At 33.8% G+C, this 26,446-nt stretch overlaps 1 protein-coding gene across 1 annotated transcript in view; it reads left to right on the top strand.

Annotated features, from left to right (window-relative positions):
* The window catches only part of LOC136031446 (disintegrin and metalloproteinase domain-containing protein 10-like), an 85,418-nt gene that overhangs the window by 33,832 nt on the left and 25,140 nt on the right, over positions 1-26,446 (top strand). Inside the window, exons 6-10 of the mRNA XM_065711041.1 lie at positions 3,498-3,705; positions 12,429-12,613; positions 17,242-17,416; positions 20,668-20,848; positions 22,622-22,793. Of these exons, the coding sequence (XP_065567113.1) occupies positions 3,498-3,705; positions 12,429-12,613; positions 17,242-17,416; positions 20,668-20,848; positions 22,622-22,793 (921 nt within the window). The remainder of the gene's footprint in view (positions 1-3,497; positions 3,706-12,428; positions 12,614-17,241; positions 17,417-20,667; positions 20,849-22,621; positions 22,794-26,446) is intronic.

Below are 26,446 nucleotides of genomic sequence, written 5' to 3'. Positions count from 1 at the left end.
TTATATGTTTGTTTGTTGCAGACTTTCCAAGTTATTTTTTCCTTTGTCAAAGAGTATTTTTTTCCCTTGTCAAAGAGTATAGGTAACTTAATTGAGTGGAAGCTGGCGCTAGTGTCGAAATTTTTACCAACGCATTTTTCCAAGCTTTGTAATTTGTTGTTATACTAATTTTTTCAATTACAATTCTTTTATCTGATTATCACATTGAGCAATTCCTAGAAACGCTAAACGTTAGATGGAGCGAGTGTTTTTTTTGTCGATACTAGTACTAGTTTCCACTCTTGTAAATTATCCTTAGTTTAAATTTATGCTCGGTGAGCATAGCATCATCGCTTCATCGGCATCATCTGATGCTGATGATCAGCATCAGCATCATCTCTTGGTATGACCAATAAAAGGTTCGAGCTGAATAAATTGAACCTTGTATTGAAAATAGTCTAATTACGTCTGGCACTCTACTTGTACATGAGGGAGGGGGATTCTCTTCATCGACAAGCTTGAAGAATCCCCTCCTCCCAGAGAAGTGATGGCCTAAAACACACTATTCTATTTATTTTGACCCTCTCCTCCCCCAAGGGGGAGGAATCAGCAACTTAAGCGTCGACTCGACGCCCTATGCGCCAGCAATGGCTAAGAAGGATCTTTATCTTATCCTCCCCCTAAGTGAGAAAAAACCTTAACATGCCTCCTAAGGGTCAGCGTAACATTAAATTATGTCAGTGACATAGGATGGTGGCACGGATGTAACACAAATGGTAAGTGTAGTTCTAAATCTTATTGTCTGTGCCAGGTCGAACTGTTGATCTACAACTTACTCATTTCTTACCCATTGCCCATTTCAATAAACTGTTGATTTTCTAACCCATTTTTGAGATTTATAACGTAATTTAACCTAACCTAAATTTAACTTTTGCCATTAAACTTTGCACAAGACTGACAAATCTGTCTGGCAAAGCTGACTGATCCAAGGAAAAAAAAAGGAATTTCGGACATTCACCGGTGCATGTCGACATTTACCGTATTCTGGTCTTTCACCGTAACATATATAATGCTATTTTCATCGTCTTGACTACTCTGATTCTATTGTTTTGTATCACTCAACTAGTTCACAAATTAAGACGATAAAATTACTGCACTTTACACAAAAGCTTTTAGCACTCGACTTCCTTTTACTTACTGTTCGAATGACATGCCCCCCCCCCCTGTGCGATACTTTACGGACGTATTTGCACCTACGCTTAGTATCATTAATGTGTTATGCCTTCCTCGACTTAAAGACAATAATTTTTTATCGCAAAAAAGATCTATGTGGGAATAAAACCCGGAAGTTTCCAATGCACTGTTACTAATTGATTTTGCTTCTATGCTTGTGTTGGTCAAGCGTGTGATTTTTGCGGGACTTCCTTTTTATTATTCATTACTCGTGTGACTCATTGCATTCGTTCATTATTTAGGCGACTGAAAATTTGTCAAAACTCAAATTAATCCTGAAAAAATAATCTTTTTGGTGCATATATTGAACTGAAAACAAGAAACACGTAGTAACCACTACTACAGAAAGCCTTATAAAGAGATCTTATATAAACTGTTTTTTATAGCATTCGTTAAGTCACTGCTTTCGTATTCAAGTGCAAGAAGGCTAAAATTTCTCCCCTTGTATCATATGCCATATACCCCTTCTTGACATCCTTCTCCAACTAGAAAAGCAATCACATAACAAGTCAACAAATAATGTGAATAATAAATAATCCCGAGTTGAACGTTTCGAATAATTTGGCTAAGTAGCATAAATGATCAAAAAGAACTTTTGAGCCCTCATTACCGCCTCCCTCCAGCAAAGCTAGGGTAAAACGCTTCTTGCTGTTGCAAAAATGTAAAACTCATTAGACTTAAATCTATCCTTATCCTTCAAATGAGAAGCTGTCTACTGTCACTTCGGATTGTCTTCCTTACGGATCTAAAAATGGAAGCTAGAGTATGGGAGGAGTCAAATGTGCTTCGGCATTTCGATTTCCCGTCCCACGACGAAAAAATGTGCACAGATATTCCCGCTGGCAAAATTCCATTTAAATCAGATAAAAGCGTTTAATTTGAAAGATATACCTTTGGACATATTTTATTTTGTAGAATATAAATGTCGGTTTTCTTTTTTAGATATGATCGAAAGAGTATTTTCTACTCCCAAAATTTGCCTAGAATTCTGCTAAAATCCTCTCTCAGAATATATCGTAAAAGATATGCTTCCACTGCTGCTGATTGCTGAACACATCAGCTGTTGTAATTCAAGTCCGTTATGTTTTTAGAAATACATTTAACGTAAAAGCGAAAAAAGCTGATATCGACCAGTATTTCCCACTGTCTATGATGTTTTAGGAGGTTCCCTGAGCTTTGAGGTTATAGTTTTTTTTTTGCTGAGATCGATCATTTTACCTGATTAAGGAAAAAACCATATATACCAAAAATGGTGGAAATGTTTCTAAAATAGTTTCTGGTTATTTTTCAGCATATCATTAGCCGTTCTCACTGGTTTAATAGCATGTTCAATAACTAAAAGTTTAGTTTGGTCCCTCTTCCAGAAAAAATATCTGTAAACCAAAAAATCGTTCTATTTAGTAGCAGATTATTCTTCTACCTATCATTGATCCAGTAACATGTTCAGTTACTGAGAATCCGTTCTTAGCACAGTTTTATTGTGGAAATTCTAAAGAAGTATCAGACACTTCGTCAAGTGATATTCACAATACATCCTATTAAACGTTGTACACCCGATTGATTGGTCTGATCAGCGTGCGTATACCTACTTTGGATCTCCAAATAACTAGGAGTTTGTGTAGAAATAGGAACATCTCCTTTTCTAAAACATAGAAGTAGTTAGCATTTTGGTTTTTGACATAAAAATCGTGTTGATGTCGCTTATGTTTCCTGAGAATTTTGTGTTTTCTCAGTTGAGATTTAGTAACCACCAGTTGTGAGATTTTTTTAGCAACCAAAGATGTGGGGAAAAGAATCTTGTTGTGAAAAGCTTAATGTATTTATAATGAATGAGAAAAGGGGATATAATTCCTAGAAAAAAAGAAACTACTGACTGACATATTGAGAACACTATAAACTAAGAGGGATGTGATTCGACCAATTGATAATGGGTGATAGGGTAAGAATATAGGCTGTGAATTTTAGTTTGACATTAGATGCCACATTACGCCTTTTTATCTATTTCAGTTGACATAGCGGCTTGGCTATGTAGCTGCGGGCCTTTTTCAGAGGGGAAGAACCGATTGATGGAGGGGCTCTTCCCACCGTGTCTTCAACCGTCACATTCTTCCTCTACCAATGTAACATAGCAACTAAACGCTGTACTAGACTAAATAGAAAGAATGCCAGTAGACTTTTACTTCAAGTTAATTTAACACCATCTATTTTTAAACAGTAAGTTATTGCCGGCCCAACTTTCCATATTTCTTCTGACGATAGTGCTAACCATACAATAAATTTTACAGATTGATGACTACGAGATCTGCCAACCTGGATATTCAGGCGAAGAATCAAAGTCCTCGACCAAGTTTTGTTTGCCCAATATTGATGTTTCAAATTACCTGAACCTGCACAGCCAAGGAAACCATGAAGATTTTTGTCTAGCCTATGTTTTTACTTATCGTGATTTCACTGGAGGAACTCTTGGCCTGGCATGGGTTGCTTCCGCTTCAGGTTTTTCCTCATTTTTTCTTCATTACTGCAAAGAATAAGATATGCTGAGTCTTCTTGCATTTGTCAAATTGTAGGAAAGTTAAGAAGATAAGTTTTTTAACTAAGACACCGATACTGTAATCAACAGTCACGACCTTCGTCAAATATGACCCTGAAACATGGGTGTTTTGAAGGGCTAGAAATATAAGCTAGGTGTTTTCACAGAAGAATTGTCAAAAAATAGTTTTTGACAATTCATTACTAGTATTCAGACTAGTATTCATTTGAGTAACCATAAACAATATGGTTGAAATTGAAAACTGAATTCCACACAATTAGACGCAAACTGAAAAACTTATGATGGACCAAATGGGGCGATTCTTTAAGGTACATCATCTTCTTAAGGACAGGGGTGGATCCAAGATTTTCTTTAGGGGGGGGGCGCATAATAGGTTGCTTGGATAAACTTGCGATCAAATAAATACCCACAATTGCAAGGGAGATGGAAATGCATAGAAGACATTTAAAACGAGGGTTTTAAGTATACGCCATAAAGCACTAACTAATAACTGTTTTTTTTTAAATAGTGTTTTAATAAACATTGTCAACTTTGACGAAATCTCAAAAATTTACTAATACAAATTTTCTTTTCATAACAATGTAGTGTATCTTTCCACTTTTTAAAGTTCCACATCTTTCGCTTAAATTACATAATTCACAATTTTACAAGAAAGATTCCATTTTTGTATTTTCACTCCCGCCATATCTATTTATTACGCTGTCGATATCTACCTCAATATTACGGTGAATATTTATAATGACTAGTCCTGTCAGTTTAGAGCTCTTCGTTAGTATTTCCTCTTCTATTCGTCCTAAAATATTCGAATCAAGACCAAAATCGTTAGGAAAATATAGACTCTAATAAAGCATGTGCTTCAAACTAAGTATATGAGTCGAAATACTTCTTTAAAAAACAAGTAATTATGGGTTTGTTATTTTGATTATTTTTCGAATGTTTAAATCTCGGTATGTCTGTTGAGCACAAAAATACAAATTTGAAATTTGGCTCATTAAGCATTAAGTAAGAGAATTATCCTGTAAAAAGTTTGATTTATAAACAACTAATCGTGGAAATATGATTTGATGGTATGCATAAAAATAAGTATAAACATCCTCAGAAGTTAGACAATTTTATGGACAAATATACAACCCCTATACTAAAACCTAACTATATTTTGTGACTAGTTGATATTGAGAAAGTGAGGTTTTCTGAAGTAATTTTGTTGTTGCATTCTGTTTCCGAGGTTAACTCAAGTTGTGTGAATTTCTTGTTTTTTATCAACATTTTATTAGCAAATGTTTGAAAAAAATCGATGCCATTCCAGTGATTCAAACTGAAGATTCAGAGACCCATCTATACAAGCTAAATGAAAAAATAATAATCATATAATTATTTGCCTTCTTTTATAAACAATTTTTCGAAAACCTATTCTTCTTAAATTTTACTCCGACCTTTGATGGAGTATTTCTACTCATATACATAGTTTTAAGTATATACTTGCACGAACTTTTATTAAAGTTCTAAATAGTTTGGCCTATATTTTAATGTTTTAGGATGAACAGAGGAGGTGATATCTCATATAATGCAGAGTTTTAATTAGATGAAAATAGGCAGTAAAGTGGCCACCATTTGCTCACCAAAATCCAAATCTTAAATTTATAATTTTTGCACCTCTCATACATTTACTTTCCATTATAGAAATCGCCTATAAAAACAACGTTGTAAAAACCGCCGCGATTTGCAAAAAAAGCAAACCCAAAACACAAAAACATAGCAAGACTCGAAAACAATTTTTGACAGTAAAAAAAAAGTAAATATATTGCTTTTCAGCTCCGTTGTGACAGCACAATCCTGAAATATAATATCGACTACCTAAAGAATTTAGAATTTTAAGTTTCCCCTCCTTGTTATTACAAAATGAAGATTTTTGCCTCCTAGTTGGCTTTTGGAGTAATACGGACAGATTCCCTTGATTAACCTAAATTTAATTAAATGCTTTTTGGCAGTATGAGTCATTAGTAAAATTTAACAGAGACCGCACAAAGTAACTAAAACCTTATTTCGAACTTGTTTGCAGAAAAGAACAATTTTAACAATTAAAAACTCATTAAAAACTCAACTATTAAAAACAATTACAAAAAAAACTTTCGTCCCAACCCAAACCAGGGCAAGTGGTCCCAACCAAATATCCACCACAACGTCAGGGGGGTGCCCCTCTGGATCCACACTGCTTAGGGATTATAAATGTGCAAAAAATGTGAACTTTTCAGTTAACCTTGCAATTTGCATGCTAATTTGCTCATTCAAGCAGCTAAAAAGTTTTAGGTTGCAATCAAGTTGCAGCAAAAATTTGGAACTTTTATTGTTTATGGTCACTCAAACGAGTACTAAAGACTATTCTTAGACAAATCTGCTCTAAGAACATAGGAGAAAATTCCCTTCAATCCCCTCCCTAGGGCTACAATGACTGTAGAACGATGATAGGCTGCCAAAAATCGCTCTTTTTGGCGACTTTTGGCAGAACGAGAAATAGAACGTTCTTGAGCAGCACGGGATTACATATTTCCAAAAAATAAACAAGAATAGGAACTTAATGGAGAAGGTCTGGGAGTTCTTTTGGCCTCATTTGGCGTCGTGCTGCTTTGATTTGTTTATGTGTTTTGTTTTTACCGCCTGAAAAGCAGGATGTCCTCGAATAGGATAGGAAGAGGTGTTTGAATAGGATAGGATAGGAAGAATAGATATACAGGAATAGGAATTGTATAGTAGGAGGTAAAGAGGGAGGCTCTTGGCAATATGGGAAGGTGAACGGCAGGCAGCTGTGTTGGCCTCAGATGGTGTGGTGTTGCAATGATCTGTCAGTAGAAGTAGGTTTACCAGTAAGAAGTGTGTTAAGACCTTATATTACTAGAATCAAACCATGGGTAAAATTAGAGTGGTTTTCCATGGGCTGAATGCACGTGATTCGCTATATAGGTTTTCTGCCATGACCCTCTAAACTTCTTTTTTCTAATCAATATATGTAAGATGTAATCTGTTTTTGGAAGAGGTCTAAAAAATATTAATTAAAATAATAGTTAATTTGGACGAATTGATGGAAGTTTTAAACATCAGAGAAGAAGAAAATTTAAGATACTGCCACTACTAATACTAAAAATCACCGCAGCACTAATTCGCCTGAGGCCAACACTGCCACACGCTCTTCCATTCCAACCTACTCAAATCCTCCCTCTTTACGCCGCTTATGAAATTCCCAAATCCCTGAAATCTTTCCTTACGACATCCTCCCACACCAGCTGGGGAATACCTGCTTTTTGTTTGACTTGAAACTACAAGACACTACTAGATGTTGATCTATACTTTTAACATCAGTCACAGTACTCCTATATACCTTAGTATTTTGTATCGATCCTCGTAGTCTTTAGTTTACAATAACATAATAAGATTAGCTGTCTTACCATCATTTGAATTCCATGCTCAATTATGGGCCATTTTATGACCAAAAGCTGTATTGGTCATAACTAGATTGTTATGCCTAAAACTGTTTTTCTTGCATCAAATTTTCCTAGGCTTTGGTAGTAGCTATCCCTATTTTTACCGACCTGGAAGTTGAAATCTCCCTATAAAAACACCATATTCCTACACAAGCCCCTGTCTATTTGTTTCTGTAGCTGTAAGTAAAATGCATCTCTGTGTTGCTGACTAATTTCTCCCTATTCCAATAAAGTGTCGAAATGCAAAAAATTCTTTGTTTATTATTAAAGAGACAAATCTTAACTAGCAAAATAAATCAAATAAAAGTTCATTACAGTCTGAGTTCTGCCATCTTGGAACTCACTTACGCAAACAAAAACTTCACATGAAAAATGATTTAGCTACAAGTATAATTTACATGGCCGATTCATGACACCTCTTCCTTCCATAAGAGGAGGGCAGAGGCATCCTTGACGACTATCACCATAATATTACTTAGAATAGCTCTGGAAGTGCATGAGCATTTGCGTTCATGGATCCTGGTCGGCCATTAATGATAAAATTAAATTCTTGTAGTGCTATGACTAGCGAGTCAAACAAGCTTTGCAACTTTGAGCAACATTAAGCCACCTGAGAGGGCTGTGGTGCGTTTCTAAGAAGAAATAGTGTCCCTTCAGGTGGTAATAAAAGCTATCAATTCCCCATTTGAGAGCAATAGCTTTTTCCACGGTCGAGTAACTTTTTTCAGCCAGCACCAGTTTCCTAATACGGAATGCAGTTGGGTGCTCTTCACCATCCTTTCGGGTGAGGACCGCTTCGACGGCTATGTCAGAGGCGTCTATTTGTAAAATAAAATCCTTACTGAAATCTAGTGTTGCCGATACAGGGATTTCGATGAGTGCTTGTTTCAGATTTCAAATGCACCAAACGCATCTCGTTCAGCTCCAACTTATTGGAGCAAAGTGAGGGGTTCAGCATTTTCAGCAAAATTCTTCATAAAAGGTCGACGATATGCTGCCATCCCAATAAAAGAACGAATTTTTTTCTTGGACATAGGTAGGGGAAAATCTTAAACAGCCTTGGCCTTGCTTTCCAATGGGTCAATTTCTTTATTTCCAGTGCGGTGACCCAGGTAACGAACCTTGTTCTGAGCATTTTAATCTTTCTAGAGGGAGGGATCTTCAACTCTGCTTCTTGTATGCTTTTTAGCATTCTTTTAACATGTACTAGGCGCTCCTCCCAAGAGTCACTAAAGATGACAATATCATCCAATACCATCCATCCATCATGATATTGGATATCATCCAATATCATCCAAATAGGCTCGAGCAAATGCCTTACAGGGTTCTAAAACCTTATCCATAAGACGTTGGAAGGTCGCGAGAGCGCCATGCAAGTCGAATGGCATGACCAGAAACTTACAGAGCCCGGAAAACGTCTGGAATGCATTCTTTTCCCAGTTAGAGGGCTCTTACAGCGATTACAGCCCTTACAAGGCTCTAAGAGCCTATCCATAAGCCGCTGGAAGGTCGCGGGAGCACCACGCAAGCCAAATGGCATGACCAGAAATTGATAGAGCCCGGAAGACGTCTAGAATGCCGTTTTTTCCTAGTTGCCTTTCTTCAGTTCAATCTGCCAGTACTCTCTAACCAAGTCTACAACAATAAATATTTTCTTGCTGCCAACCGTCTCCAGGGGCTCGTCTTTACGAGGTAAAGGATACGCATCAAAACGAGATATATTATTAAGCCCACGAAAATCAAGACAGGAACTTAGCGATCCGTTTGACTTTTCGACTATGACGACTGAAGAGCATCTTGGACTGGAAGATGGTTCGATGGTGCCCATGTCGAGCATATGGTTGACGTCCTGCTCAAAGGCGACCTATTGGGTTGGTAGGATGCGATATTGCCTCTGCCTCAGAGGTCGTGACTCACCTGTATTAATCTGATTTTTCACAATCCTAGTTCTTCCCGGTGTCCCTGAGACAGTTTCTCGGAAATCCTGGAATAAACTTAACAGCTCTTCCTTTCTCTTTTCGTCCTGGTGAATTACTGATTCACACAGACCAGAATAAACTTCGCTGTCACCACTGTTCATACGTTCACATACGTTCAGATTGCTGTCAACGACTGTCATTGAAATTTCTGTTAGTCTCCTCTCGAATCGCTGCAAAAGGTTGATGTGAAGTGCTCTGTATTTCTTCCTCGCTTCTGGCATCTCAATTTCGTAATTGACTGCCAATTTTTCGCAAGACTTTAATGGAGCCTTGCCATCGCATTTTCAGCTTCTGGCCACCCGCTGGCAGGAGCTCTAGGACTTCATCTCCCACTTGAGTTGGCTTTGTACGACGGTTGTATAGCTTCTTATGTTGGCTCGCTGCTTTTGTCCAGTTTTAATGAGTTTCCTTCATCAGTTTTCAATGCGAGAGCGTACTTTCAACAGTTCATCAGTTGATCGATTTTGTCTTAGAGCCGTTGGTGCCGCCTCCCACTGTTCTTTGAGGATATCCAGCGGTTCTCTTGGTCGATACTTGACTGTTTTTGACTTTTGTTCTTGACTGTTGACTTGACTTTGTCGATACAAGACTGTTTTGCGATACGCGAAGAAAATGTAGGGGATGTACCGGTCCTATTCTTTTGGATTGTCTATAAGTTATATCTTAAGCAAGTGGATTAAGGTTTAATTGAGTCTTTCCACCAGCACATCGGTCCGAGGATGATACGGAGAAGTAGTTTTTATAAACTTCCGGGGAGGTAGTAGAAACATTTTATAAACTTCCCTTAAACTTTTGGACAAAAAGTTTGATCCTCGGTCGGTCAAAATCTCAAAAGGATCTCTACTCGGCAAAAGAATTGTTTGATGACCTCTGCAATTTTTCTAGCATTGGTCGTCCGTTGAGGTAAAGGCTTCCGGATATCAGGTGGCATAGTCTGAAATTACCAGCAGAAACCGATGACCATTCTGTGATGTTGTTAACGGCTCATCAATGTCCGTAGCCATGTTGTAAAACGGTTCTTCCACTACGGATAAGGAAATCAGGGGTACCCGCTTTTTTACTTTCAGCCTAGCGGTGAGCTGACACGGCTTACACATTTTAATGTATTTTCGTACATCTTTTCTTACTCCTGGCCAGAAGAAACGATGTAAAATCCTATCGCAAGTCCGCTAGTTACCAGTATGTCCACTTAACGGCGAGTCGTGGACCAACTTCATGATGAAGGATCAACAAGTTGCATTACCTCCTCGCCCACTGACGAAGTCCTCTTCCTATACAGCACACCATCAAGGATCTCATAGCTTTCACGTAGCGGGTTGAATACTATGAATCATGGGCCCTACTCCCTGTCTATGCTGGGGCTATATCCAGGTATTAGAGGTTTCTGGAACACTTTGAATATCTGTAAATATATTAAAGGAAGATTCAGGGCGAGATTTCTCATAATCCATTTTCTAAGCTCTTGGCTTCAAATTATGACTGTCATTTTTTATATTTTCTTTTTTTTTAATAACTTCTACAATCTATAGAATTTTTGTGCGTTTATGCACTTACTAAAACTAAATGAAGAAACGATTACAAGGAGAAAAAAAGGGGATGAGGTAAGAGCAATTTATTCCCATTGAGTAAATATGGTTCAGAAATTCAAAGAAAGGATGAGATAATGTTTTGTATCTGAAGTGAACAACACACAGTGTTTTGTCAGTTATCAAGTATGAAATAGACTAAAAAATTCTTTTGAATTTTTGTTAAAACATATATCAAATATGTAGTAAACATATAAGTATACAATTCTTTCGAGTTGATTAAAAAGTTCTTTTGTATATATTAAAAAAATGTACAAAGCATCTTTAAACTCTATAAATTCGAATACAGTAATAATAAAGATGTACAGTGTAAATTTATTAGATTTGAAAAAAATGCCAAAAAATAAACTATTTATGTGGACAAATGTGTATAGAAAGTGGTTGGACATGAAGGATCCCCCCTTTTGAGCTTTTGAATTTTCTGACGCTTAAATGAAGCTTTCTGTATTTTAACCCTCGCCTCTGCCCCCCGAAGAATTTATCTATCACCCTTCTAATGTTCAGATCTTAGATATCACCACAGCATATTTAAGAAGGATATTGGTGCTCAATGATTGTCTAACAACTTGCACGTTGTTTACTTTTTTGCTAATATACCCTCCCACCTAAGAAAAATAGTTTCTTTGGGGGGGGGCTCCCTTTCGCAAAATTTTCTTGAATCCCTTGGTTCCTTTGGGGGGGGGGGGTTGAAAAACTATTGCCTCTAACCGTGTAACCTCAACCATTCCTTCAAGGGGATATTCCTGATATTGGGTCAGATCTGTGCATACTCCCGACTATGATTACAGTTAACGACCTAATTACATTCTTTTTTAACACAGAACTCAAACAAACAATTTTCACAATTTATATACACATCTGTCTTAGAGAGACCATTAGCCTAATGTAGCAATAACATTTTGAATTGATTCAATGCTACAAGCAGGATAAAATACCTTAACATAGGTGGAGGGGAGACGGCTCTATTTAACTGATCTTTGGAGGACCCCTTCTTCCTGGTGCAGGTATGAGTATAAGGTTCAGTGTTCTTAGTGTTGCAAGATTATTTTAGTGTTATAGATTATTACATATCATTGTATCAATATTTTCAACTGTGTTCGTCCAACATGGTCTTAAAATGCTTTCTTTTGTTAGATTGTTTTAGTATTGTTATATTGTTATAGTATTATTTGTATTAATATTTTCAACTATGTTCATCCAACCTGGTCTTAAAATGGTCTTTTGAATACTTTCTTTTGTTAGATTGTTATAGACTATTACGTATTATAATTCTTGTTAGTATAATTTTTTTTCAAGTGTATCAAACCAGCATGGTCTATAAAATAGTCTTTCGCATGCTTTCTATTATTAGGTTATTATTCTATTATATTATAATCCTTGTTTGTATCAATATTTTCAAGCATTTTCAATCAGTAGTGTCTTAAAGTAGTCTTATGTATGTTTTCTAGTATTTGATTATTATAATAGTAGTTTATTATAGACTATTACATATTATAACCTGTGCTTGTATCACTGTTTTCTGTATGTTTCTTTGGCATGGTCTCAAAAGTGCCTTCATAATTCACTGATTACTCTCTACATTTTCTGAGCGTTTTTTACGAACAGCTCATTTTTTTTTTTTTAGGAGCTTCAGGAGGAATATGCGAAAGATACAAGTCGTACACTGAAAGCCTGGGTGGCTACCATCGACAGACAAAGCGATCCTTGAATACGGGAATTATAACGTTTGTCAACTACAATAGCAGAGTACCTCCTAAAGTCTCCCAGTTAACCCTAGCACATGAAATAGGACATAATTTTGGATCACCGGTAATGCTGTACAGTAAAATCGTTTGAAAACGCTTAATGAAAAAAAAAAGGAATTAAAAATGAAGTAACTAAACAAATAAAAAGACAATCTTTTATTCAAAGTACATTAAAAATTACCAAGCAACCTCTTTTCCTGGTACATGGAAAAATTTAATATTTCAGAGACTAAATATGAAAGTGGGATGGTCATGACGAAAAAAGCCGTCCTTGAACAGTTAGTATATCACGTTAATATAATTAATGTATTTACTGTTGTAATTTAATCGATAGTTAATTACTACTACTACTACTAACAACTCACCGCAGCACCAAGCCACCTGAGGCTAACACAGCTACGCCTCCATCCCAATCTATTCAGAGCCTCCCTCTTTACGCCCTCTCAAGAAGTTCCCATTTCCTTTAAATCTCTCTTTATGACATCGTTCCATCCCAGACGAGGACGACCTGCTTTCCGTTTAACCCTAGACGGTTAGCCGAAAAGGAAATTCTTCGGCAATCTGTCATCCTTCATCCGCAGAACATGCCATAAGCATCTCAACGTTTCTTTCATTATAGCCCTAGAAAGTGGGATTGAACCACACTTTTTGTACAGCCCACTGTTTTAAATACGATCAGTCAGCCGGGTACCCAGAACAATCCGTAGGTAATTTCTCTGGAAAACACCTAGTGAATCTTCATCCGCTTTTCGGAGCACCCATGCTTCCGGACCATATTTGACCACTGCCATCACTCTACCTTCCAATATCCTAATCTTGGTTTGCAGACTTATCTTCCTATTCTCCCGAACTGTTTTAATTGTGAAAAAACACCGTGAGCCTTAGCTATTCTACTTTTAATCTCTTCAATGCTCCCGCCTTCTTTACTAATAATACTACCAAGGTAAGTGAAGTTGCCCACCTGATCAATTTTTTCGTTAGCCAACGTCACGTCATTAGTATAATTAATTAATCTTTTAAAAATATAACATGACTTTCTTACACTTTCATTTATGATATTACAAATTTCAGCTTCACTTGGTTATCCGAAAAAAATCTTACATTGTTTAGCGCACTTGATAGGTTTCTTTTCTAGTTTTATTGTAATTATCTTATTTTACCCTTTTTTGTCAAATTTTTGACAATTCTTTTAGAACGCTGGATACCTATAAATCTACCGTGTAAAGAATCATGGTGATACCACGCCTATCTCTACCTGAGCAAAGCAGCCGCTATGGCAATACTTGTGTATGATTAATGCCATGTCTGTAAACATATATTTGGTTTTATGAAGATTCAACCTTTGGTTTGATCATATGAGTAGATGACGTTGTAATAAAGTGTTCAAAACAGGAAAGGGTTAGCTAAAAAGGGGTATAAAAACATACGCAAAGAAAAACCTCACAGAACTGGCGATATGTGCTGACTTCAGTTCACAATAGGTTCAAACTGTAAATGCATCTTTTACACTAGCTAAGCCTGTAGTTATTAGCCTTGTAGTACATTAATAGCCAAATACAATCTTTTAGAATAACATTTTCTACCTTGAAAATGGCTGTGATAATTTTTGCCCCTTTAGTTGAAGTCTCAATTAGTCACTTTTGTGATTGGATTCTTAACCTCTATGAAATTATCATACTTTATTAGCTTAAGATGTTTTCACAATTCACCCGCTGCCTCATAAATTTATACGAAATCGATAAGTTGATCACTTTTGATCAGTTTATTTAATTGAGATAATATACTTGTTTTAATGCAGTGCATAGCTGAAAATGCTATACTTGATCAGAATTTTACTTAGGGTATGAGACGGGTATCAGGACATGTCTTGTTGGCCAAGCCCTGGAAAAATCTTTTAAATGCAACAATGGCAATAAATACTCGCGTTTTGATCAATTAAATTAAAAAAGTTTTTTTTCAGCTGAACGTAAGGAGCAACATTAAAAGTTAAAAAGAGCAGAAACTATTACGTATATGGGGAGGGGGGTTCGCCCCCTCATCAATAGCTCGCTCTTTACGCTAAAATTCGGATTCTATTCCAATTCTTCAAGAATTACCCCTGAATCACAAAGGCTGTTTAATTATAATAAATAGCTCTTTTGAAAGTACTAAAAGAACTTAAGCATTAAGAGTGAGCTATTGACGAGGGAGCAAAACCCTCGTATACGTAATAATTTCTGTTCGTTTTAAGTTTTAATGTTGCTCCTTACTTTCAGTTGAAAAAACTTGTTTTTTATTTATTTAATTTCTGATTGTTTTTTGAATAATGCTGGGAAACCTTGAGCCTCCTTCATGAAAGATTCTCTTCCCCCAATGAAAAATTCCCCCATGTAAAGATCCTCCAACGTAACCCTTTCCTCTACCCCTAGACATCAGCTAAATTCCCCCTGAAAACGCCTGTATACTTCCCAATAACCAATACTATATGTAAACAATGGGCAAAGCTCATAACTTACAGCCCTTTCCCGGGAACAGTGGGAAAAAGAGTGTCCCGGCAGCAAAGAGCGGCCCAACCCAATAGTAACCAAAACTCTAAAAACTGGAATTTTGATACCAATAGACACATCAAAAGAATTGGATTTTTATGAAGATTTCCAGGAACTGTTTGATATATTTGATAACTTCCACTTGATGGGATCGCTTCTTTTTCCTAATTCATTCCTCCTACATTTTGAGATTGGGAAGGACTATCAACATGTGTTGAAGCTTTTAAATACATCTAAGAAGGTAATACAGCCCGGATGTGGTTGTTCAAGAAATTGTGTAACATTTTCTTGCCAAACTGATATTTATAGACCTCCCCGGTTGATCGGTCGGTCGCGGTCAAGGATTAGCTTAATCTGTTTGTTCTGTATTTTTTGCCTCTGAAGATATTGAAAACTTAATTATAATCAATTTTTTCCTTTTCTTCTAAATTTTGTCACATTTCCTTATCTCAACTGCAGATATAGATCAAAACCAGAGTTTTCTTCTTAGGAATTTTTATGGCCCTTTCTAGTATAATTTAAAGAAGTATATTTAAAGAAGTATAACATCAAGTTTGAAACATATTTAATATTTTCAACTCCCCTGTGAAACTTATATTATGAATTTTTCATAAAATCATACAAGGTCACTGACAGTAAAAGAATTGAAAAATATTTCCAATCAAATGTTCGTGACCTCTTCTCTGGGCCGAAAAAAAGAGAAAAAGAAAAAAGGCGACAAAAATAAAATGTCAGTAAAATAAATTAAAGGAAAGCAAGGTAAAAACAAGTGACCTAGAAAGCAAAGGCTAACAGCAAAAAAACTAAAAGCAATAAAAACTGGCTAATTATGTAACTTGTTTATTTCTAAATTGAATCCACTTATAAACAAGTTGTCTCTTGACCTCTGAGAAGCCAAAAATCTTACTTGATATAGTTTCCAAGTTGTATACATATATATGATGATTATATTTTTTCTTAAGCTGACTTTTCTTCCGGTTACATGTCTTCATGCTCCTAACAAGAAGAAAACTGGACGATAGCTATAGAAAAAACAAAAAGGTAAAAAATCTATGATAAAAAGAGAACTATAAGATGTAAAATATTCCATATATTTGTCTAACAAAAAACTAGGACTTGTATCTTTTTCTCATTGCCTTCATCTCAATCTCCTCTTTTCTTCTGTACTCTTTTGTCTTCTCTTTCCCAGTGGTGGTCCTGGGCCTAGGCAGGGTTAGTGGCAGCCCCCCTTCTAATTTGTCTAACATCTGACATAAAATCCTTTTATTTTATATTTTTACACTTCCATGGAGCACCTTGCCCCCCCTCCTCAGATTAAGAAGTCTAAAACTGCTGCTGCTCTTTCCTTGCCCCTTCAAAGTTTGAGTCTCACATATATAAATTCAAATTTGAATCTTTAACTTACCAAGTTAGATTTACTTGATTAAACCTATACTTACCAAATAAACTTAATTGGTCCATTGTTTTGTATTACTTATGTATTATTGGAGTACGTGTTACTGTGCTGTTTTATGAGCATTAAATGGCAATTGTCGAGGCTTGCCACATCTTCAATTGTTTGTGGGGGAATAGGAGGAATTTATCACCTGTAATAAGAGAAATTCTTTGCGGATCTGCCTCCCCCCAATCATGGAAATATTTGAAAGTAATTGAAAATTCATAAAACAAAGGTAGTCTTGGTTTTAAACCCGAAAACGTACTTTATCTTATGGGTCAGTTTTTTCGAATTTTTAATTAATAATGAATTTTATGATTCGATTGGTTAATTTACATAGTTCAGATAAGTCATTTCTAGGATGCAATTAATATTATTTTCTAATGCATCCTATTTCCATTGAAGAATCTAATGATGCCTAGTTGTTCTGGACTAGTTTATCTATGTCTGGTTTCGATTATTTGTTCTCTCTTATAGTATGACTACCCTGTTAAATGTTGGGCAAGTGGCCAAATGAGGTATTTGTATTATGTTAGATTGATGTGATTAATTTGATTTTTAACGATAAATAATGATTTTTATGATTCAATTAACTAATTTCTTTAATTTAGATGATTGATTTTATAATCCAGTTATTATTAGTTTATTTTTATGCTCCTCTTTCAACTAAATCTTCATTGTTTTTGAAAACTATATCCATGTCTTGTTTGCATTATTTTCTTTCTCTTATAGCATGACTATCCTGTTAGTTGTCGGCCTGGTGGTCAAGGCGGAAACTATATTATGTTTGCATCTGCAACTAGTGGCGATAAGCCAAACAATTCTAAATTTAGTATATGTAGTGTTGGAAACATAAGTCAAGTTCTGGACGCTGTTCATGAGGGGAAGAAGAAAAACTGCTTCTCAGGTAATTTCAGTCTGTCTGCTCAAAGTTCTATTGAGAGGGAAGGGAGGAGGGTGTCTCCCCTCTATTTTTTTTCATCATTAATCACATAAAGTTTATTTTAGTTCTTAGACGTGTATTTTTTTTTCGTTGGTTTTTATATTTTACCAATTGGTGTTAAATTTTTATTGAATATTTTTTATGCTTGATTGATAGTTTTTAGTTTTGTCTTGCTGTATTTGGCACTACTGCAATCATAACTTATAGTTAGATGAATGGAAATTCAATTTTAAGAAATTTAGTTTTGAAATTCAATAGGAAATTGAACAAGAATTATAAATTAAATATTGAAGAAGAAAGACCTCTACATGCAGTTATGAGGTTTTTTTGTAAAAGTGTGTTCCAAATTAATAAAAAAGAATCGTGGTGGAAAAATCAGCGGAAAATAAGCTAAAAACAAATGCACCAATAAGCTCGAATTGTAGCTTTTCAAAGTGTAGCTTTTTGACTAATGGTTTTACTTATCCACTTTACGTTTTAATACTGCAACACTGACAATAATGTATTACTGCCCTAAAAACTTCGTAAGTTTGAAATAATCATTAGAAAAGTCTTAGAAAATCGCAGTTTTAAGGTGTGAATAAAGCTAGGATGGGTCCAAGAAACACAAAATTTTTCTATTTTGATGTTCTGGAGTTTTAAGACTAATGTTCTTTTTTTTTTGTATTCGCAAATCAACTAGTAAAATATACCACAAACCAACTACTAAATATACCAACTAGAATTATAATTTATTGTGAAATTAATGAAAATTCAATTTTAAGAAATTTAGTTTCGAAATTCAATAGGAAACTGAATAGGAAATTCAATAATGAAGAAGAAAGACCTCCATATACAGTTATGTAGTTTTGGGTAGTTAAGTGTTCCAAATTAAAAAAAAAAGCACGGCTGAAAAATCAGCAAAAAAAAGCTAAAACAAATGCACCCAAAAGCTCAGTGTGTAGCTTTCATTTGAAGGTATAGCTGTCTATGGAAATCTGCAGATTCCTTATGTTTAAATTTTTACTGATAGTAAGTTAACTAATGAGTTTTGCTTATCCACTTTCACGGTGCAATATGGCAACATGACAAATATGTCTTTCTGCCCTAAAAATTTCACAGTTTTGAAATAATAATCAGAAATTAGAAAATTACAGCTGTTAGGTGTGAATAATGTTAGGATGGGTTCAGGGAACATTATAATGTTTCTATTTTGATATTTTGGAATTTTAAGTTTACCTTTTTTCCTTTTTTATTCGCAAACCATTCTACGTATACCAACTAAAATTACAATTTATTGTGAAATGAATGGAAATTCAATTTTAAGAAGTTTAGTTTTGAAATTTAATAGGAAACTGAATAGGAAATTCAATATTGAAGAAGAAAGACCTCTATACACAGTTATGTAGTTTTAGGTAGTAGAGCGTTCCAAATTTAATAAAATCAGCATGGCTGAAAAATCAGTAAAAAATAAGCCAAAACAAATGCACGCAACAGCTTAACATTTAACTTTCATTTGAAGGTATGAAATCTACAGATTGCTTTTGTTTACATTATTCCTGATAAAAAGCTTTGCTCTATTTAACTAATAAGTTTTGCTTATTCACTTTCACGGTTCAATGTGGCAAAACTGACAAAAATGTCTCTGCCCTAAAAACTTCATAATTTTGAAATAATCATCAGAAGAGTCTTAGAAAATTGCAGTTGTTAGGTGTGTTCAGGGGTGTGTTCAGGGAACAAAAAAAAAATGCTTTTATATTGATGTTCTTGACACTTTAAGTTTGGTGTTTTTGTTTCTTTTGTATTCGCAAAAAATTCTATACATACCCACTAAAATTAGATTTTTCGTAAAATAAATAATAATAATTATCAAAATTAAAGACAGGCTACTGAAACCTTTTTTTTTCATTTTATTTGGAGTTGGATTTATCCTAATTTGATCATTCCCTCCAAGTATCACTTAGTGTCACCTTAGTTGAGTATTTTATTAGTGTTATGTAATTAGTGTTCTCCTTATCTGTCATCTCAAAAATCATTAGGTGAAATTCACCTAGTGAGAAATCCTTCATTGTTACTACCTAGCCTTTGATACATCGTGGTGCTCTGGTTATTTTCAGCAGACCCTGAAGACTAAGGCTACTATTAACAAGATATCAGTGTAAATGGAAGAAACTAGTTTAGATATGGCTTTTAGATAAATATGTGTACCGATATTTGCCCTAAGAAGGGCTCCATTGAACGCAGACTGGGGAATCCCAGGACAAGCTGTGGTTTGGCACCTCACCATCTGCTATTCTCTTACTGTGATCTTTTTTATTTTATTGGTTATATTGATTTTAGAGCAGGGATTGTTACAAAAGTTGTTTTGAAGGAAAGTTGTGTAACCCTCAAAGAAGAAAAGAAAGTTTGCCCACTGCTATCATAGTCAAGAGTCTAAACAAAATTGAAGCTGTGAAAAAATGAAACGAAAGAAGAAAAGAAAGTTTGCCCAGTGCTATCGCGGGCAAGAGCCTAAAGGAAAATGTAGTTTTGTAATTTTTAATGATGATAAATAGGTGTCATCATTGAACGAAAAACTAGCATTAGTAGACTATGATGTAATTCTTAGCTCAGCTATTTGGAAAAAACAATTCTCTCTGCTGAATTTGCTAAAAGTTTCTACTGGGAAACCTAATCTGGTATAAAAAAAAATGCTGCGGTATGAAGATAGAGTCTCGGATTTATTTACTAATATAGTTTCGATTATACGTAATACATCAGATTTCCAAGCCAAAAATGTACAAAAGACGAAATATTGCAGAAAAAGCCTGGGAGGTGCACTGGAGGCGATACCGACAAAATGGAGTCCTAACCTCAGAGTATAATACCGTTCCATACCAATCTACCTCCAGAAATACAAGTAAACGTTTCCAAAAAGAAGAGGTTTTTTTTTATCTGGACCAACTAAGTCGTCGACATAATATATGCTATTTACATCAATAAAAAAATAAGCGTAATTCTACTTAATTTCTATTTCCCTCAATCTATTCTCTTTCTTGCTAGTTTCTATTTTGTTTTGTTTCTAAGTGGAGGGAAAGCACTGGCGTTGGATAACCATTTTGTCCAAGTATATTTCTATTACTGAAAAAAGTTTCTAGATCTTTTTATTTTGTTCTTAATTTAATTTGTTTAGTTTATTTATATTATATTTCGTCACTCTGTTTATTTTGATATCCATCATCAAATCCTTGTTTTAGAATCGGATGGTGCGTTTTGTGGAAACAAAATTGTTGAGCCAGGCGAAGAGTGTGATTGTGGCTTTGATGACAAAGAGTGCTTAGAAGACCGGTGCTGCTATCCAAGGATTGTTAGTGAGGCAGACTTGAAAGTTAACTCTGGTGCTAAGGGTTGTACTCGCCGACCAAAGGCACAGTGCAGGTAAGCTTGAAGTCCATTGGACAGAAAAGTAGAATTAGAACAACGTTCTGTCTAAACAGCTTTAAGTTTTTTTTATCTTAAAATATATAGATTAGTGGGATAGAATCATATCTTTCGTATAACTTACACAGGGAAGGAAATTCATATGGATTTTATAATTTTAGTCCAGCATGTTCTGAAAAATTTAGTTGATTTTATTTTCATCATCCTCTCTTAATTAGCGGTCTGAATCCGTGGTCATAGAATTTTGGTAATTGAAGTTGGCAACTCCCAAACCACAGCTTCCCCCCCCCCCCCACCGTTTGAACAGCTCTGCTTTTACAAAATTTTCTGTCATAGAAAATTTATTTCGAATTTTCTTTCGAATATTTTATTTCGGATATTTCGAGTTTATTTCAAATTATAGAATTTTTGATTTCATCAAGAACGTCAATGGATTTTTGTTAACTTAAGAAATAGATTTGAATTGAAGAACTTTTACTTAGGACACAAATTCAAATTTAGTATTTGTGAAGAGCTTTTCCAAGATCCTTAAATATATCACATTTTTTTCTTTTTTTGTTTAAGATCCGAACAGTCCAAAATCCATACACTTATTTATAGAAGATTAGGACATTATTCGCATGTTCACACTTGCAAAAATCTGATCCTCTTCTCTCCGTTTTCTTCCTCTTCCTACCTTCTTTTTTTCTCCCTTCCTATTCGTCTCTCTTGTAAAATATCTTTGTCAAATAAGTTTGTTTTTTCATTGTCAGGCTCGTATATTTAAATGAGATGGAAATAGGAATTATTTCAAAAAAGTATCCTAAATGAGGAACTGAGAGCTAATTCTTCGTAAAAGTTTCTAATTTTGTTCCTGCGCCCTTTTTACATTTATTATTCTTGTATAAAAATTTAGGAATGTGCGTATAACATTGACTTACTTTTGTATCTAATGGGGTATTGTGTATTGGTTGGGAACAAAATGCACACGGGATGTGGCTTCTAAAACAATGAGAAACAAGCTTTTACTGAAAACATAGCATAAAACAGCTAATAGATTTTAATAATTAAGCACTAGAGCATTACAAGCAAAGGATTGTAAATAAATTTCACACAATAAACTTGAAAATATAAATTTAAATATAAATATTATATAAATGTGATTTTAATTGATATAATAAGTATAATTACATAAATTAAACTCAAATTATATAAATTAAAATTAAAAAAGCTATGTAAAGTCTGAAAGAATTGCTTATTTTTACATAGGTAAGATAAGGACTAGAAACTACAAAAAAACAACTCAGTATTATCTGTGAAAGCCAAGCAATGAGTTTAGGCAATAGAGTACTTCCTTTTCATTTTAATGTATAGTAGCAAAGAAAAAAAAGGAGACAGATTAGTGCTACCCATGCAAAAAAAAAATGATTTTCTTTGTTGTTGAAGATTGGGGGCTATAATTTATAAGCAAATTTAATTCATTTATAAATTAAACTTATAAATATTATTTTAATTCAAATATACAAATATAAATTTAAAATAGTAAATAAATTTGACAAAAACTAAAGTTTGGGAAGATTGGATTGGCGCTTTCTGAAGTCGTAAAAATACTTATCATGCTTAAAAAAATTAAGGTTTTTGGAAAATGGGGTTCTTTTCGGTTATTTTTTTCTATACCAAAAATTAGTAAAAACAATATGCTTATATTCAACTACGACAAAACATAGTGTTTATTGGTATATTTGCCTTTCAATATTACCTACTGCTTTAAGCCCTATCTTTTATTAACAGTCCAAGCGAAGGCCCATGCTGTGATAAGTCATGTCGCTTTCAACCTAGAACTGCTCAAAAATGTCGTTTTGAAACGGAGTGCAGTCAGTCTCAGTACTGCGACGGCAGAAGTGCAGCCTGCCCACCATCGGATCCTAAGCCAGACAAGACGGAGTGTAATGGTAATACCAAGGTAAGACTCTATATTCTCCTACACTTAAAGGTAATCAAACAGGTTGTCTTTCCAGGTGATAAATGCACGTTAGGTGAAAAATCATCCAACTTCGATGAATCTTGAATTAAGAAAATAAAAATTATTGGCCCCGAAGGACTAAAATATCTGTCTACAAAACAACTATGTCTTCTTAGACTTTAAAATAAAGTAATAAATAATAATTTAAATATTTAAATAATAAATAAACAGTTTATTAATAAAAATTGATTATTATTATTTTAATTGATCAATGTAATATTAAATTAAATAATTATTAAAATTAAATATAAATGAAATAAAGTAATTAATTGTACTTATTAGTGATTAATAATTGATTAATATATTTTAATTACATAATTTGATAATTTAAAAAACTGAATAAAATGTTAAGTGAAAAAATTAGCCAACCCATATGAATGTAGAACTGAATGAATACAAAATTTTAGGTTTTGCAGAACTAAAATATCCATCTATAAACTACTAAAAAGATAACTATAATTAGGTATCTATATTAATTATAAAATATAACTATAATTATCTATATTAAGTGTAGTTATCTATATTTAGTTGTCTATATAATAACTAAAAATTTCTGTAAAAACAATCACAGAATTAAAATCTAAAGTCATAATGGAATTTTTCCAAATTTAGAGCACAAATTTTGTTTCTGATACATAACGCAAGATGAATTCGCATTTTTAAAAACAATAATAAAAAAAAAAACGATAAAATAAAATAATTTAATAAAATAAATAATTATTTTAAGAAAATATTTAATAATTAATTAAATATTAAATAGTTTAATAATTTAAGAAAATTTAAAATTTAATAATTTAAATTTAATAATTTGATAATTTAGAAATTTAATAATTTAGAAAATTATTAATAAATCTAATAAATTTAGAAAATTTAATAATTTAATAATTTAGGAAAATAAAATAATTTTTATCTAAAATAGCCAAAACTATTTTATCTAAAATAGCCAAAACTAAGTTCAGTGTCGTTGTTGCTTTCAAGTTCATTTTAAGTTCAGTGTTTTTTTTGTTTTTTTTTAAGGCTTATATATATATTATAATTTACCTGATTAATCTTGCTTTATGTATTAGAAATAAAATTTGTGCTCTAAATTTGGAAAAATTCTGTTATGACTTTAGATTTTAATTCTGTGATTGTTTTTACAAAAATATTTAGTAATTTTATAGACAACTAAATATAGACAACTACACTTAATATAGATAATTATAGTTATATTTTATAACTAATATAGATGCCTAGTTATAGTTATCTTTTTCTTAACTAAAATCAAGACTAATCAAATACAAAATCTTATCGTTACCAATTTCATATGTCCTAGCTCTAAGATTTATTTGATTTAATGTGATCAAAAAGAGTGAAACAGATTTGGCTGGAAAATGACAAACTATCCAAATTATTTGTGTTTAAAAAGCAACTAAACCTTAAATAATGCCGTAGGCATGATCTATTCATTATTATCATAATCCAAATCCGAATAATTTTTATTCATACGACTGTCTTAGATAAGAAAGAATTCCAGCTATATAGCAGACATCCTTTCTATTTTTTATTTTTATTTAATTTTTTGTTTATTTTAAATTTTTTTTTACATCAGAAAAAGCAAAATATTGACAGCGTATGTCAATATCGTAACAACGTTTATTCCCTCCTCCCCCCTGCCATCATAATAAAATAAAAACTTGCAAACACTGGACTAGTACTTGTTAAACCTTTGATTTTTATTTTTATTTAAACAATTTTATCCGCAAAACCAGTTTTCACAAAGAAAAGTAAAGAACTCCATTAAACCAAAAATGAGAAGAAATAGAGTCAAGTAATTTTCCAAACGTAAAACTAACACAAATCACTATCCTTAAATAAATGAAACACAAAAGGAACATAAATTAAAATACATAACGAGGTCAAACTCAAAACGAGCAAAAATTAACATGAGTAGTGCCGATAACCCGAATGCCTTCTCAAGAACAGAACATATCCGCACTTCACTGAAAACAAAATAAATTTCAAATGTTTTCTCCTTTTTTTACTTTAATACATTAAAAATTCTGGAAACTTTAGGAAATAAATATTAGTAGCCTATTTGTGTAGTAAACTGACAATCCATGGTCATTGTTTTTTTTTTTTTTTTTTTTTAGTGGAAATTATGTTCTGGTTAATTTCCGTTGTTTTTTTTTTTTTTTTTATTGACATAGTCTTTTTTGAGAAAAAAATTACATCTCACTGTGTTTTCCTATAAGAATCCATAGTTTGGCTTGTTATTTGTGTGTTAGAGAAACTTTTTCACAAATGTTTGATCAAGACGCAAATAGTATTATGTAATTTAATTTTATACCTCTTCATTTGACCTGAAAAATTAAACATAATATCATTCCCAAAAATTCTTTCAATTCTCTTTGACAACTTGGATACAATTACACTGTTTTGATTTACTTAAATTTTTAGAGTAGAAGTCTGAAGTAGTAAGAGTAGTAGACCCGAAAGTTCTAACTTAGTAGTAGACCCCTAGTCGTTTTCGATACATTGCTGAGCTGACTTACCGGCTACCACATACACTGTACCTTTTGATTTAATTTCAAAGTAACATTCAGTTTTAAAGCATAATAGGCTGATTACATCATTGTGGCGGGTTGATATATCTAATATCCCTTGAGACATAGTTACTGGACCGCTCCAGTACGCTGAACAAAATGACTGGATATGTTTGGAAAATGAGTGGGCTTGGGAGGAGGGCTGCTTGTCCTCGAATCTCTTTTGACTCTTAAAAAATGGCACAAGAGGTTTTTGATTTAGTTCAGCACTCGCCAAAATATTCCTTGAAAGCCTCAGCTTAATGCTCTTAGCTCGTGTATTAGCAATAGTTGTAGCATCGGTCGTAGCAGTATGCACATAGCACAATTAGTTTCTTTAACATCCCCTTCAACACACGCTGAAAGTTTAAACTTAATACTATGAACCGTTCCTGAAGCATTTCTGATACGCTCTCTTAGCAACATGTGTGGGCATAGTGTGAGTCGATTTAATTCCATAAAGTCTCAATATTTCCTAAATTTTTCGGCTTATTACCCATAGTTTTATTAGCAGCAGTAGTAGTAGTGCCAGTAGAATTAATAGTATTAGCTTTAGTGGCAGTGGTAGTAGTAGTAGTAGAAATAATAGTAGCAGCAGTAGTATTATGAGTAGAAGTAGTAGCAATAGTATGCAAAAATTTTCTTTTGGCTACTTCAACATTCCCCACTACCAAGCCTTTTGGTTTCAACTTCACGCACCAAACTGTTCCTAAGATATTGCTGTTACGCCCTTTTGGCAGCTTGCCTGCAGACGGCGTGTTGTGATTAAGTTCACCCCCCTCCCCCCCAAAAAAAAAGACTTGAAAATTTCACCTTCATACCCTTAGGCATAGTTGTAGTAGTAGTCATAGTAGTAGTATTTGTATTAATAGTAGCAGTATTAATCGTAATAGTGGTAGTAATAGTAGCAGCAGCAGCAGCAGTAGAAGTAGGAGTTGAAATAGTAGTAGTAGTAGTAGTAATAAATATAGCAGTGATAGAAGTATTGCTAGTACCGTGCACATATATCCCTTTGGTCAGATGATTTTC

The sequence above is a fragment of the Artemia franciscana genome, chromosome 9 (genome assembly GCF_032884065.1).
Source record: "Artemia franciscana chromosome 9, ASM3288406v1, whole genome shotgun sequence".
In the NCBI taxonomy this organism is placed as follows: Eukaryota; Metazoa; Arthropoda; class Branchiopoda; order Anostraca; family Artemiidae; genus Artemia; species Artemia franciscana.
This window is presented reverse-complemented; position numbering and strand designations above follow the sequence as displayed.